Source organism: Haliaeetus albicilla, chromosome 2 (assembly GCF_947461875.1).
Source record: "Haliaeetus albicilla chromosome 2, bHalAlb1.1, whole genome shotgun sequence".
NCBI classification, from domain to species: domain Eukaryota; kingdom Metazoa; phylum Chordata; class Aves; order Accipitriformes; family Accipitridae; genus Haliaeetus; species Haliaeetus albicilla.
Window position 1 is genome coordinate 32,484,830 of NC_091484.1, and position 12,697 is coordinate 32,497,526.

At 37.2% G+C, this 12,697-nt stretch overlaps 1 protein-coding gene across 6 annotated transcripts in view; it reads left to right on the plus strand.

The window, feature by feature from the left end:
- Positions 1 to 12,697, plus strand: part of GOLGA4 (golgin A4) — a 90,382-nt gene that overhangs the window by 66,675 nt on the left and 11,010 nt on the right. For 4 of the 6 annotated variants that reach the window (XM_069769898.1, XM_069769907.1, XM_069769911.1 and 1 more), the window contains 6 exons: positions 583 to 704; positions 1,792 to 1,922; positions 6,060 to 6,173; positions 9,658 to 9,678; positions 9,862 to 9,930; positions 10,572 to 10,647. In XM_069769898.1, coding sequence (XP_069625999.1) covers positions 583 to 704; positions 1,792 to 1,922; positions 6,060 to 6,173; positions 9,658 to 9,678; positions 9,862 to 9,930; positions 10,572 to 10,647 — 533 coding nt within the window. Of the gene's footprint in view, positions 1 to 582; positions 705 to 1,791; positions 1,923 to 6,059; positions 6,174 to 7,441; positions 9,062 to 9,657; positions 9,679 to 9,861; positions 9,931 to 10,571; positions 10,648 to 12,697 lie in introns of those variants that run through there. The other 2 variants (XR_011322046.1, XM_069769920.1) reach the window with 2 other exon arrangements.

Sequence of the window (12,697 nt, forward strand, 5' to 3'; positions counted from 1 at the left end):
TCATGAACACATAAAACACTATTTGAGTCATCAGTTTAAAAAGTGGTTTGTCTTTTGGCAAACTAATACCACTTTTGATTTGTTTTAGTGATGGTCATTTTCAGCATTGCCAGAATATAAAATATAGTTCTGCTTTCCTCAAACAGGAAATAAAGTTTTAATAAACTTAGTATTGAAAGCTTCAAGTTCAAATGATTTCAAGAATTGTTCATATGTACTACACAAAAATGTGGTATACTGCTTAGCACTCCAATCGTTTCTCAAGCAAGGAATTCCCTAAAAATTCTGCTTTTATGCAGCACATTCTTTACTTCCAGTTCTTCATCTTCCTCAGCAAAAGCTCCGTATCTTCTGGAAAGGTTCAATTCTGGGTTGTTTTTTAAATGAAACACTATGCCTTTCAGCTGAATTCAGTAGGAGGGGAACAAAAAGCCTCCCTGAATCCCATAGAACTCGTAGAATACAAAACCATCCCATTCTAAAATAGTTTTGGAGAAATGATGAGATCTCCTACCTTGCTAAACTGTTCTCACACTCTCTTTAAACATTTTATTTCCTCACGGTATTTTTTTTTTTGTGCAGATGTGAACAAGAAGACATAGAGTTAAAGCACAACTCCACCTTAAAGCAGTTAATGAGAGAGTTCAATACTCAGCTGGCTCAAAAAGAAAGAGAATTGGAAACAGCAGTAAAAGAGACTATCAGTAAGTGAAATACTAATATAGCTGTGATCGGTAACATAGCCAGAAAACTGAATTTTCAGATGCTCTGAGGAAGGGATTTTACCTGGGACTCTGATAAAGACAACATGTGTTTTATGACTGCCTAGAGAAGTCAAGGAAAGAACTTCTGCTCAGGAAGTAACATATAAATGTTAATTGTAGCGCAATTAGGAAAACGCATATGTAGCTGTTCTTCCTTATGCTGCAGGATGGATCTTTGATCTAGCACTCTGTCTGCATCTGTCATGGCAAGAGTTACCCATGATAGCCGTAGGTACCTATCTTTTTATCACATGTACAAAAGAAAAAAAAGGAGAGTAAGGTTTCAGAGGTGAAAGCACATTGGTAAGTTTTCATTGTAATACTACTTTGGCTTCAGCATTACAAAACCTTTAACACTCCATCGTTGAATATATGGCACTGAAGGGTGCTTTTTCCAGAAACTTGGATCCATCTGGGAATCAAAATTGCATTTTCTTAGCTGTGTCTTGCAGACTTCATTCATTGTAACCACTAATAGGTGTCAACTGGATATGATGTCTGATTGCTATTCTGTGTGGTTATAACTACAGTACAACATATTTCAGCTTCTCTGTCCATCTTTTGCCACCATAGTGTAAGTTGGAGGCTAGAGAAGTAAGCAAAAGGAAGTATCTTTTGACTCCACAGTTACTGGAGGTTAGAGAAGTGAGCAAAAGAAAGTATCTTTTGACTCCACAGTTACTGGAGGTACCTCTACAAGTGAGGAATTTCTGAAGATCTCCAGATGTTTCAATTGCTTTTCTAGATAGAGTAGGAGGTAGAATTAGTTGATAAATATTGGTTGTGATCTTAACTTTTCTCTAAAAGTTCCAGCATCGGGTAGAAAAAATTACTCTGGATGCCGAACTGCAGACAACAAACTTCATACATACTAGGATCAAGTGACGTAATTATCACTGACAGTGTGGAAAAATGAGGTTTCTTGACAAGTTTTCCTTATAGATGCCTTCCACAGTTGACTTTAAGCTTTTTTTTTTTAATACTGTTTTGACATAATTTAACAAAATATGCTTTTTTTTTTTAACAGGTAAAGCCCAGGAGGTGGAAACTGAATTGATAGAAAATCATCACATAGAGACAACACAGTTGCATAAAAAAATTGCTGAAAAAGATGATGATCTAAAAAGAACTGTGAAAAAATACGAAGAAATCCTTGAGGTATCTTTCTGAAAAGTGATATGAGTACATACATCTCAAAATAACTCTTCCCCTTTTTTCATTGCGCAACTAGGCAGAAAAACTATAACTCTTTCTAGTAAAGATCTTACTGTCTTACTGCTTGAATTATACTTGATGTTGTGGTGACCTAGCTTGCAATTAAAATGGTTTTTTCTGTGTTTTATGAACATGAAAGAACACAAAAAATTAAGTCCCAGCTCTGCTAATTCAAAAAAAATCATAAGGTTAGGTCCTTATGTCCTTGAGCAGTTTGTGTTCTAGATTGAAATGAGGAAAGTGACTTAAATTAAGTTTTGCTAGAGTTGTGGTGGTGATGTGCTGTTTCTTTTAAGGATTTAAATACAGTGTTTATGAGTCAGCTTCACTCTCTAGCTCCTTTCTCTGATGCTCTGTCCAGATTGACACCATAGCCCTTAAAGTCAGGTTCAGTTCTATGCAGGGTGCAGTCTATTTGCATAGTTTTTCTGCTAGTAAAGCTTTCATTTTTACTTGTAAATGAACAGTTTGTCTGCATGATATTTGCAGATAGACATAGTTTTGGTCCAGTAATGTTTCAACCAGAAGTTAGTAGCCAGCTTCAGTCTAAGGATACTTTACCTTCCCTGGATGCCTCCTGTCTTAGCAAAGTAAATTGTCCCAGCCCCACATGTATGGCAACAAAAAATTAAATGGTTTTCAGTGCTAGACTGTACATCATATTGGGATGCAGGCTTTAATTTTGCTAATCTTAGTCCTGTTTGCACAAATAATTTAATAAAAAAGAATGTCCCTTGAATAGAGCCAGTAGTAATAACTGTAAGCGAACTTCTATTTGTTTATGCTCAGTTATCAGCCCAAAGAGCTATGTACTGAGCATGACTGAGTGTTTAATACTACAGATTTCAATCTTGTAGGCAGGTTGGTGTGTTCCGCTCTGATTTTTGAACTTCTGGCAAGTTGGATGGAGATGGCAGGGTTTTAAATTTAGACTCCCCTTCTTTTGTTTCCTAATTTAGAAAAATTGCATGATACAAAACTATAGAGATTTTTGGGTTTTGTACCACAGGTCTAAATTCTACATTTCTGGAGGATTTATATTTCTCTTACCTGAATGTGCATTGTGTTGCCATTTAGGTCCTTACTTTACAGGCCCAAATAGGTCTGTGATTTGAAGTCATGCAGATGTAATTCCTCTCTGTTTTCTGTACGTATGTCAGAAATATGCATGCTGCATTCAATGTATCATATTGAAGGTTTAGGCTAATTTGACTTCTGTGCAATTAGAGGACATGAACACTGTTGTTGTTTTTTTCATCTCATTGATGATGGTAATGACAGTTGCCTGGAACTGCAATAAGCTGTAGTTTGGTATTTTAAATTTCAGAGCACATGTTTCTTTTTTAGGTAATGGTATATGTGTGAGTGTTTTGTTTCTATTATTTTAGGGAAGGAAAAAAAAAAGTTTAGAGAATTTGTTACCTTTTTTCCTGAAAAAGTACTGCAAGCATCTCAAAAGTTAAGAAATATTTATGTTAAATTATATATGTCATATTCATTGAGATTTCTGGTAGAAATAGGAACATAAGCATTAGCAGATGTATACGTTTTCTCAGTTTAGCCTAATGTTACCAGTTATTACTCCACTTACACCTGACTTGGCTCATGATAGGGTTGAGAAATTTCACACCAAAACATTTATGCAGAGAGGTTTGTCTCTGTCATAAATGGTAAGAAGAGGAAGCAAAAATAATGCCAATTGCAAGAATGAATTTTGCTCATATAACTTTGTAGCTCTTAGTTGCATTTTAAACATGGTTAATGATGCTAAAAATTCGTCTAACTTGATTTGAGTATATATCCTTAAAGACGAGCAGGAATCATTCAGTCTGTTAAACTTAATATGATTTATTTGTGAAGTGCTTCCCTGGTAATTCTCTTGCTTTATCTGGTGTCTTCTTATCTTTCATAAAAACTTTTATCACATAAGTTTTCATGAAAGTCTCCCTAATTAAAGGATCTGTAAATCAGCATAGCCTGTAGTTTGAGGCCTAAGTATTTTTTTTCTTCAATTAAAGTATATAATTAAAGAAAAATTGAATGTTGTGCTCCTGCTAGTTTATTTTAAGCCTATCTATGAGCTAAAAATAAAATATCTAACTTCAGGTGTGTATTCTTTCATTTGTCGTAATGCTTCCCATGTGAATACAGGATAGGCCTTGTAGTTAAGATTGGGAAATTATTACTTTATTGAAGTCTTAGTATATAACTGTAATTAAATCCAAAGAGCATGCAGTTTATTTTCCGAGTAGGCCAGATGCTGCTTAGAATGATAAGTTCTTATTATAAATACAGATTCTGTAGCATGTTGGAACCCCATGTGATCTCTAATTATTTCAAATTTTAAATTATAATCTCTATTCAGGGTTTTATAAAAATAATGGCTCACAGGTATGTCCCTTTTACAGAAGTGTCACTCATCATTTTGAGTTGAGTTTATTGTATTGCAGCTACCTTCTATGACTAAGAATGATGTGCATGCAATTTTGATTAATTTTGGTGAACAGTAGTCTAGAAATTGTAAGATTCTATGATTCTTGATGTAAAAAACCCTCAAAAAACAGCAAAAAACCACAAAGCAACACCACTACCCCCTCCCCACTCCTCACCCCGAAAAAAACCACAACCCAAACCAGAAACAAACAAGGGAAAATAGAAGCAAGTGAATATGCCAGGTGTTGAGGCTTTTTAACTAGAGGAGTATAACCAGCTATTAAGAAATCTTAGAAAAGGTTAATTGTTGATATATTTTTGAGGGCATAGAAAAATCAGGTGAATGAATAAAAAATAACACTCTTTGGATGTCATGATGTTTGAGCAAGGTTTTTATTGAAGATGGATATTCTTAAAACATCTAGGCTGTAAAACTTGGTTGGATACTGCGACTTCCCATTTACTAGCTTTGGGGGGGGGGGAGCGCGCTTTGCTTTGTTTCTTTTTGGTGGTGGTTTTTGGGCCAAGGGGCTGCATGGGGAGGGTGTTTTATTCTTAAGTAGGGTGCAAGTAACACATTAAAAAGTGGCCTTACAAGGAAATAATTCTTTTTTTTTAAACTTATGGCATACCCTAAATCTATTAAGCCTGGACCAGCTCTTTAGTTCTGCTCTTACTTTTCCAGTGACTATTCTGTATCAGTATAGTTTGTACTCCTGAGATTTTGAATGGACCAAAATTCTGATCAGCAGTTCTGTTCTTGGTAACAGTTGATTAATTGTAATAATCTGATCTGAAGTACTACTGCATAGCAGAGTGGGCAGCTCACTGCCCTGAGTGGTTAGCATGAGTGAAACTGAAGTTTTAGTTTAGTTCAGCAGTGGAGACATGCACTTTGAATCTGAGTGCTGTTTTATAAGCTCCCTAACATGTTATCTCTCAAAGAGGCCAGAGGGGACACAATTTTTAAAAATACTTATTTTTGTGAAGTGCTGTATAAGTGGATTAATTTGGCTAGGATTTAGGTCATAATGTTTTTCTCCTATAAATGTACTCTTCACAGTCATAAAACATACAGGAAAAGTTCATTTCCTCCCTACCATTCTTGCCACTACTTCTTTCCTCCACGCTGCACAATGGCCTCCAAACTCTTGTGAACGGGAAGTCGTTTCTGAAAATATGCTTAAAGCTGCTTTAGGAACATCTTTGTAAGAGTGAGTGAGGAAAGGATTTAAGTCCTTGTCACTTCCAGAGTATAAGAAGTAACTCTGTATCATGTGTCCCTTCCATGAAGGTCATATAAGCAAGCACGATCTCTCCAGTAGAACACTTACTGGATAACACTTCAGTGCTGTTTTAGTGCCCAATAGAAATAGCTCTTCTTCTGGTAATTTTTAAAATCTAACTGTAATCCTAACTATGTAATCTTAGTTGTTGAAGGCCTGCAAAATCTTGTTAAGCTCCTATGTTTGTTTCTTGTTCTTTTCTGTAGTCCTGTAGTGTAACTGGCCTTTTTACTGAATTTCAAGCATATTCTTTTCTGTGTATAGCATAACTCTTTTGTTGATTGCTTTGTCCACTGTAGTTGAGGTTTTGAGTGGTTTGATGATTAATTGTATAAGTGATTTTTTTCCTTGTATTTTGAAGGCTCGTGAAGAAGAGATGACAGCAAAAGTTCATGAGTTGCAGGCACAGCTAGAAGGCTTGCAAAAGGAATACAAACAAAGGATGGCAGAAGAGGAATGTTGGAACAGTGAAAAAGTGAGCTGGCACTAACATTTATTTTTATATCTTTAGGTGTGAAATGCTTAATCTTTGTAAAATTCTGTAGTTTGCTCTTAATTGGATTTTATTTATATATCTGGTCTTCATTTTCCCCATACAGTTTCTATTCTTTTAGATGTTAACTTCTTCAAAAGTGAACCTCTTTAGAATCTGCAGTATTTGATGGTATGTTTTTTTAATGGCATGTTAAAAAGCCCACTTGTGTTGTGATTATTAAGGTGGGGTTTTTTGCCCTCTGTGTTTATGTTGATTTTACTGGAAGCCCTTTAGAAGGAAAGGAAATCACATTGGGTCATTTTTAGTGTGGGCGGGGGTTTTTTTTGGTTTGTTTTTTTTTTCTTTTTAAATCCAAATTCCAAAGGGCTCTGGAATAGTGCCTTGAATATATAAATTATGGACAGAGGCGTCTTCACTGAAAGACTGAGTGCATGCTTTTGTCTTTCTGAGACCACATTGTAGTTTGAGGAATTATTTGATGAAAATGTTACTAGTTACTATTACACTGAGAAGAGGAAAAGTGTATGATGTGTTGAGTCATTGATGAAAATTCATATTAATCTTATTTTTAAATTTTTCATTTTGACAGCAGGCAGCAATGGGCATACTAAATATATTTATTTGATGCCACAAACTTACAGTATAAATTACCTCACTGTCCTAATGTTTGTCCCTTCTGCCTTGCACTTGCTTACAACACCCTTCATATTATTTTTATTAACTATTCCATGACATGAGTAGTGTTTTCATCACAGGAAAAGCAGAAGTATTTGTATCAGACTGCCTTGCCTTCTTAATCAACCCTTGTCCACCCATGGATGATAATCTTACTTAATCTTGTTATCTGGAGGAAGATTCTTTAAAAGACTCGTAAACCTTAAAACATGGTTCTGAAAAGCATGAGGAGTATTTATCTCTAGGACTTTTGTTAACTGTTTCACTACTTGATTTGGTATAGAAGCCTGCTATAAATACAGGCAGTCGTTTAGCATCATATTATACATGCATCTTCAGGGTTACATATTCACTGATAGGACACGAAAGTCATATCAAATCTATATACCAGCAATGGTATTTTATGTATTTCTCAATTCTTCCCAGAAATGCATCGTGCAGATTTGCGATGGTAGCATAGAGCTGTAAAATACTTGAATGTTGCAAATACTCCATCTTTATGTAAAGATGAATCTGCTTACAATAAACAAATAAACAGCTAATTTTACCTGTCTTTGGAATCTTGTCCACAGTTCTCCACTCCTTGGAGTTTCCATGGCAGATTTTGGAGAAACTCAAAGGAGTTGTTCCATCTGTGGTGGGTATAAACCAGTTGAGAGAACTCCGTTGCTGGTAAATAGCTTTGTTTTAAAGGATAAATGGTGTCTCATTTGGAGGGGAGGAAAACCAGGTTGTATGTTAGTGCATGTACTTAAGTACAGTTAAAGCATCCAGGTTCAAAGTGCTTGCAGAATAAGAATGGGATTTTTTTGGTGAGTGTAAGGCAGTTAAATATCCATGATTTCACTGGCATACAGGCATCAAGCTTTCTTGAGTAATTTTGAGAATTCCAACTAAAATCAAATTTAGCAAATTGTTCACAAGCTTTCTTTTGCATAGCTCTGATTTAACTGAATATGAATTTCATATTTCATACTATTTGCAATTGTGACTTCATCTCAAAACAATATAACTATTCTAATAGTCAGATTATGCTATTGAATGTGCAATAGCTCCTGGTACATCTTCTGGTCCAGTCAAAGCTCAAATATTTAGAGTGCTGTAAGTGGGCTTCCAGTTCTTTGTTTTATCAGTATTTCAGGATTGGATTCTCTCTTTGATATAGTCTGTTGTGGGGTCAGGAGGTAGTTTTCTTTTTTCCTCCTTAGAAAATAAGAGTTGTTCTTCTTAATTCTTACCCATCTTAATTTGTCCATTGCCTGTGCTTGATATGTCTGTAGGAAAGTAATTTTGCTGTTACCTGGTATGATAGCATATATTTGCAAATGATACAATAGCATATATGTGCAACATTGCAGAGCTAGGTGAGAAAATTGGACAGGGCCTGTGGACCTTGTCCACGTACCTGAGCAGAAGTGTACAAATCCATATCTGGATTTTACATGTGCATTCAAATGAATTCTGTCACCTTCTATTTGCCGTGGCATCTTTTGTCTCACCTTATTTCTTTTTCATTTTGTTGCTTTGTAACATTTTTTTCTCTTATGTTTTGAGTTTTTTGTTGGGTTTTTTTGTTTGTTTTTCTTTTTTTCTTTTTTCTTCAGCACTAGTAGTAAAACAGCTCAGAAGTCTTCCATTGACTGGAAGCAAGTTTTTGTGGGCAATTGATATATATGTTGTCTAAAGTTGGAGTCTCCCAAACCACAGAAGTTTGTCTTATAAAACCTCCTGTGCTGCACGTTGTCAGCCGAGGCCAAACATCACATGTAACACTTAGACATAAAGCGTAACTATACATTTGAACAACATTCATCCGACTGTGATAAAACAGTTAGCAAATACTGGCATCCTTAAGTGTTAGTGTTGGGATGTCAAAATACCAGAAACTGTCTCTCTTCATGAGAAAATAAATGTCTGGTCAGATGATTGAGCTCTTCAGAAGCAAGAATTGCACTTAGAGGTTTGAGATCCATAGAGGAATGATTTTCCACTATATTCTGTTTGCAGAGTGTAGGAAAATCTACAGGTTTTCTGAACCTACAGAGATGGGGAATAGCTTTCCTTTTCAACACAATTCCAAAGAGGCTCGGGAAGAAACAAGCCACTTCTGTGTTAAGGTTTAGGTTACCTTAAAAAAAAAAAAAAAAAAAAAAATTCACATGCAGGTTATTTGATGCTAAAACGATCGTACAACCTTGAGTTATAGCTGTGACTACTAAAGCACTATTTTCCTTAGGGTTGGAACATTGAAAGATAGAAATTTCAGCTTAGAATTGTTTCTGTGCTTCATAAACATTGCTCTCTTTGCAAGATGTAGAGCTCATAAAGCTCCTAAGCTGAAGCTGTTTTCAGATAAATGTTCACATTTCCAAATGCAACTTGGAGAATTAAGGAAAAAGATACAATATTGTGAATAGTATTAATAGTAGTTAGGGTTTTCTGGCATACTCATTCATACTTCATACTCATTCAATTATCATTCATCTCCAGTAGGCATTTCGTAAAGATTTGGAAATACTAGGTTCTTAAAGTTGTATTTGTGATAATTGTCTTACAGAATTAAATGAGAGAATTTAAATATAAGCTTTCTATACTGTCAATACAATTAAGTTAAACTCTATTTATGGGACTACTTATCTTTATAAGTATATGTGTGACTTGGTCATTCCAACATTTATCATCCTCAGTTAACACACTGTATCAGAACTTTTTCTTTACCCATGTACAGTGCTTGATATGCTCAGTATTTTTCATGCATCTTAATGTAAAGTTTTTGTTGTTGTTCTAGGTCACAATAACAGAGCTTCAGGTAAGTCTTAAATTTTATTGATTTTTGTTCTCTAGATAATTCTGTTTCACAGCAGTTTGAAAGCAGAAATACTGCTTATAAGTTTGTGTGTGTGTTAAAAGGAGAAAGAAGTTTATTGAAAAGGTACCTATGATCTATGTTCAGCAGTTTCTTGATGATTTCCATATGTGGGTGTTCTTTCAGGCACAGCTTGCACAGAAGACAACGCTAGTCAATGATTCAAAGCTGAAAGAGCAGGAGTTCAAAGAGCAGGTAAGGGTGCTGTTTGAGCAAGTAAAAAGTGTTCTTGTTTGATACTTTGTGTTTGCAGTATTAAAAAGTTTATTCTTTTCAAGTCATAATGTAGAACATCTCCACACAGCTACTATGGAAATAATATGCATGTAAAATAGTTCTGACTCATACTTGCTCTCGGAAGATCTGTGCACTTTTCAGAGTACTCCTCTATCCCCTGAGAATGAAAATACCACATGCTTGTGATACAGGTTAGGAAAACATTTGCACAGTGAAAAACGGAGCAATGCATGTCATGAAATTACAGATCTTTTCTTTTTCTGAACTAAAACTTTTTTGATGTTAAGTACAATTTTTGCCATACTTTCTTTTTATGTATGCTTATGTGTATAAAAGACGTGTGTATATGTATTTATATATGTATATATGCGTAACATTTGCTATAGATATTCTTATGTGTATATACACACGTACACACATTTCCTCAAGTAGCTTAGGAACAGTTTTTTATAACACAGTTTTTAATGTTTTCCTTCCTTAAAAAGCAAATGTTTTTTGCTTTCAGAGAAGGAGGTGATGTCTAGCTGAAAACTGTTTCAATTAAGCTTATTTTAACTACTTGTGAACACCATTTATCTTTTTGACTGTTTTCTATTTAGATTCACATACTGGAAGATCGGCTGAAAAACTATGAGAAGAATATGTACGTCACATCAGTTGGAACACCGTACAGAGGTAAGTACACAGTTTCCATCACTAAGAAGTTTTTAATTTGTTTGAAAGATATGCTTTAGTTTAGACAATTTGTTAAAAACTTTAGTCTCTTTAAAACACCTGTATAATGTTTTTATGACATCTTATCCTTGTTTTGTCTGTTATAATAGAGCTGGTGTGTGATTTCAGATGAGCAAATCACACAGCATTTTGTTTGATGTTTGTTTTTATGTCATACAGTTAAATGAGCTCTGTATCAGAGTTCTTAAGCTTTCTGTATCCCCAGGGGGAGTGGTATAGGCAGTGGCACTCAAAAGTGGGTGGGAAGGAATTAACCATTTGTCCTGGCTAATTAAATACACATTTTTATGACTCTTTAAAATTCTTAACAATACAAATACTAGATTTTATGGATCTTTCTTGTGTTACATATCTGGGCATTAGTAAATTCTTGTGATTAGAGTTCCTTTGCAAGATCTCCTGTGCTGACACAGTAATAAATAAAATAAAATCCTGTTTCCACTTGTAGCCTGTGTGATACGTGTCCTTGAAAGTGTTTTTGGAGCTGAAAAATCCCCTGGCATTTCAGGCAAATAACACTCTCATCATTACTCGACTCATGGTGAGCACAGGGAATGGCAGGGAACAGAACAGAACAGCTATGCTGTGTTGTGCCCAGAGTTGCGCATGAGAAGCTCTGACCTGGGTCTGAGGGCTCCATCCAGGAGAGCAGCTCTCTGCAGCGCAGGTGCCAGGCCCATCCAGGAGACAGGGGCAGGGACGGGCACACCTACAACATGGCTCAGGCAGGGACTGAAGGCCCCAGGCTGAGCTGAGACATGTCCCCTGGGCCCTTGGCAGGAGATGGGCAGGGTGGGGGTCCCAGGGGAGGCCGGGCCCAGCCATGGAGGCCTATGAGCACCCCCAGGACCCTGACAGAAGCAGACTTGCACGGCTCATATGCCCTGCTTTAGGCAGGGATGGTTGGCCACCTTGGAGACAGAGTTTTGGGCCAGGTGGACCTTTGCTCTGGTGGACTACTGTTGTTCTCAGGCTCGTGTGTTTTAGCATGGTTTTGCACAGGAAACGGGTCAGACTTTTCTAAAAATGAGTCCAAGGAGCAAAAATAAAACCCAGGGGTAATGAACAGGTACTGCTCACCTCCAAAAGGTTTGCAACCCTTTAGATGAGGAGCGTGTCCTGCTTCAGACTGAGGCCTTGATCTCTGAGCCTCACTAGTGTCAGAGATGCGGGGTTTCGCCATCCTGTGGAAACCCAGCTAAACTGGATGAACACAGAAGACTTTCAAAAAACCGCACTTCACACTTGCTTTCTGCAGATTTGTGTGGATGGTCCGCTTATCCCGAGACGATCCACAGCTGTCACCCCCACCAGAAGGCACATGCCTCCTTCCCACAACGTGACAGAGCCAATGCCTAGGCTGGGACGTGGTTATGGTATTGAATGCCTTCTGCTAGTGCAGGGCTGGGTAGAAATGTCATCAGAGATTTCCTCAGCACGTACTGGTAGGGAAAGGAGGAGGTAGGAAGAAGCATAGCATAGTATAGTTTAGTTGGAAGGGCCCTACAATGATCATCTAGTCCACCTGCCTGACCACTTCATGGCTGACCAAAGTTCAAGCATGGTATTAAGGATGTTGTCCAAATGCCTCTTCAACACTGACAGGCATGGGGCATCAACAGCCTCTCCAGAAAGCCTGTTCCCAGGTGTGACCACCCTTTTGGTAAAGAAATGTTTCCTCATGTCAAGTCCAAATCTCCCCTGATGGATACAGCTTTGAGCCATTCCCATGTGTCCTGGCACTGGGTACCAGGGAGAAGAGATCAGCACCTCCCTCTCCATGTCCTCTCCTCAGGAAGCTGTCGAGAGCCGTGAGGTCACCCTCAGCCTCCTTCTCTCCAAAGTAGACAAACCCCGAGTCCTCAGCTGCTCCTCAGAGGACATGCCTTCCAGCCCCTTCACCAGCTTTGGTGCCCTCCTTGGGACACATTCCAGTGTCTTCCCATCCTTTCTTAAATGGTGGGGCCCAGAACTGCACACAGTGTGAGGC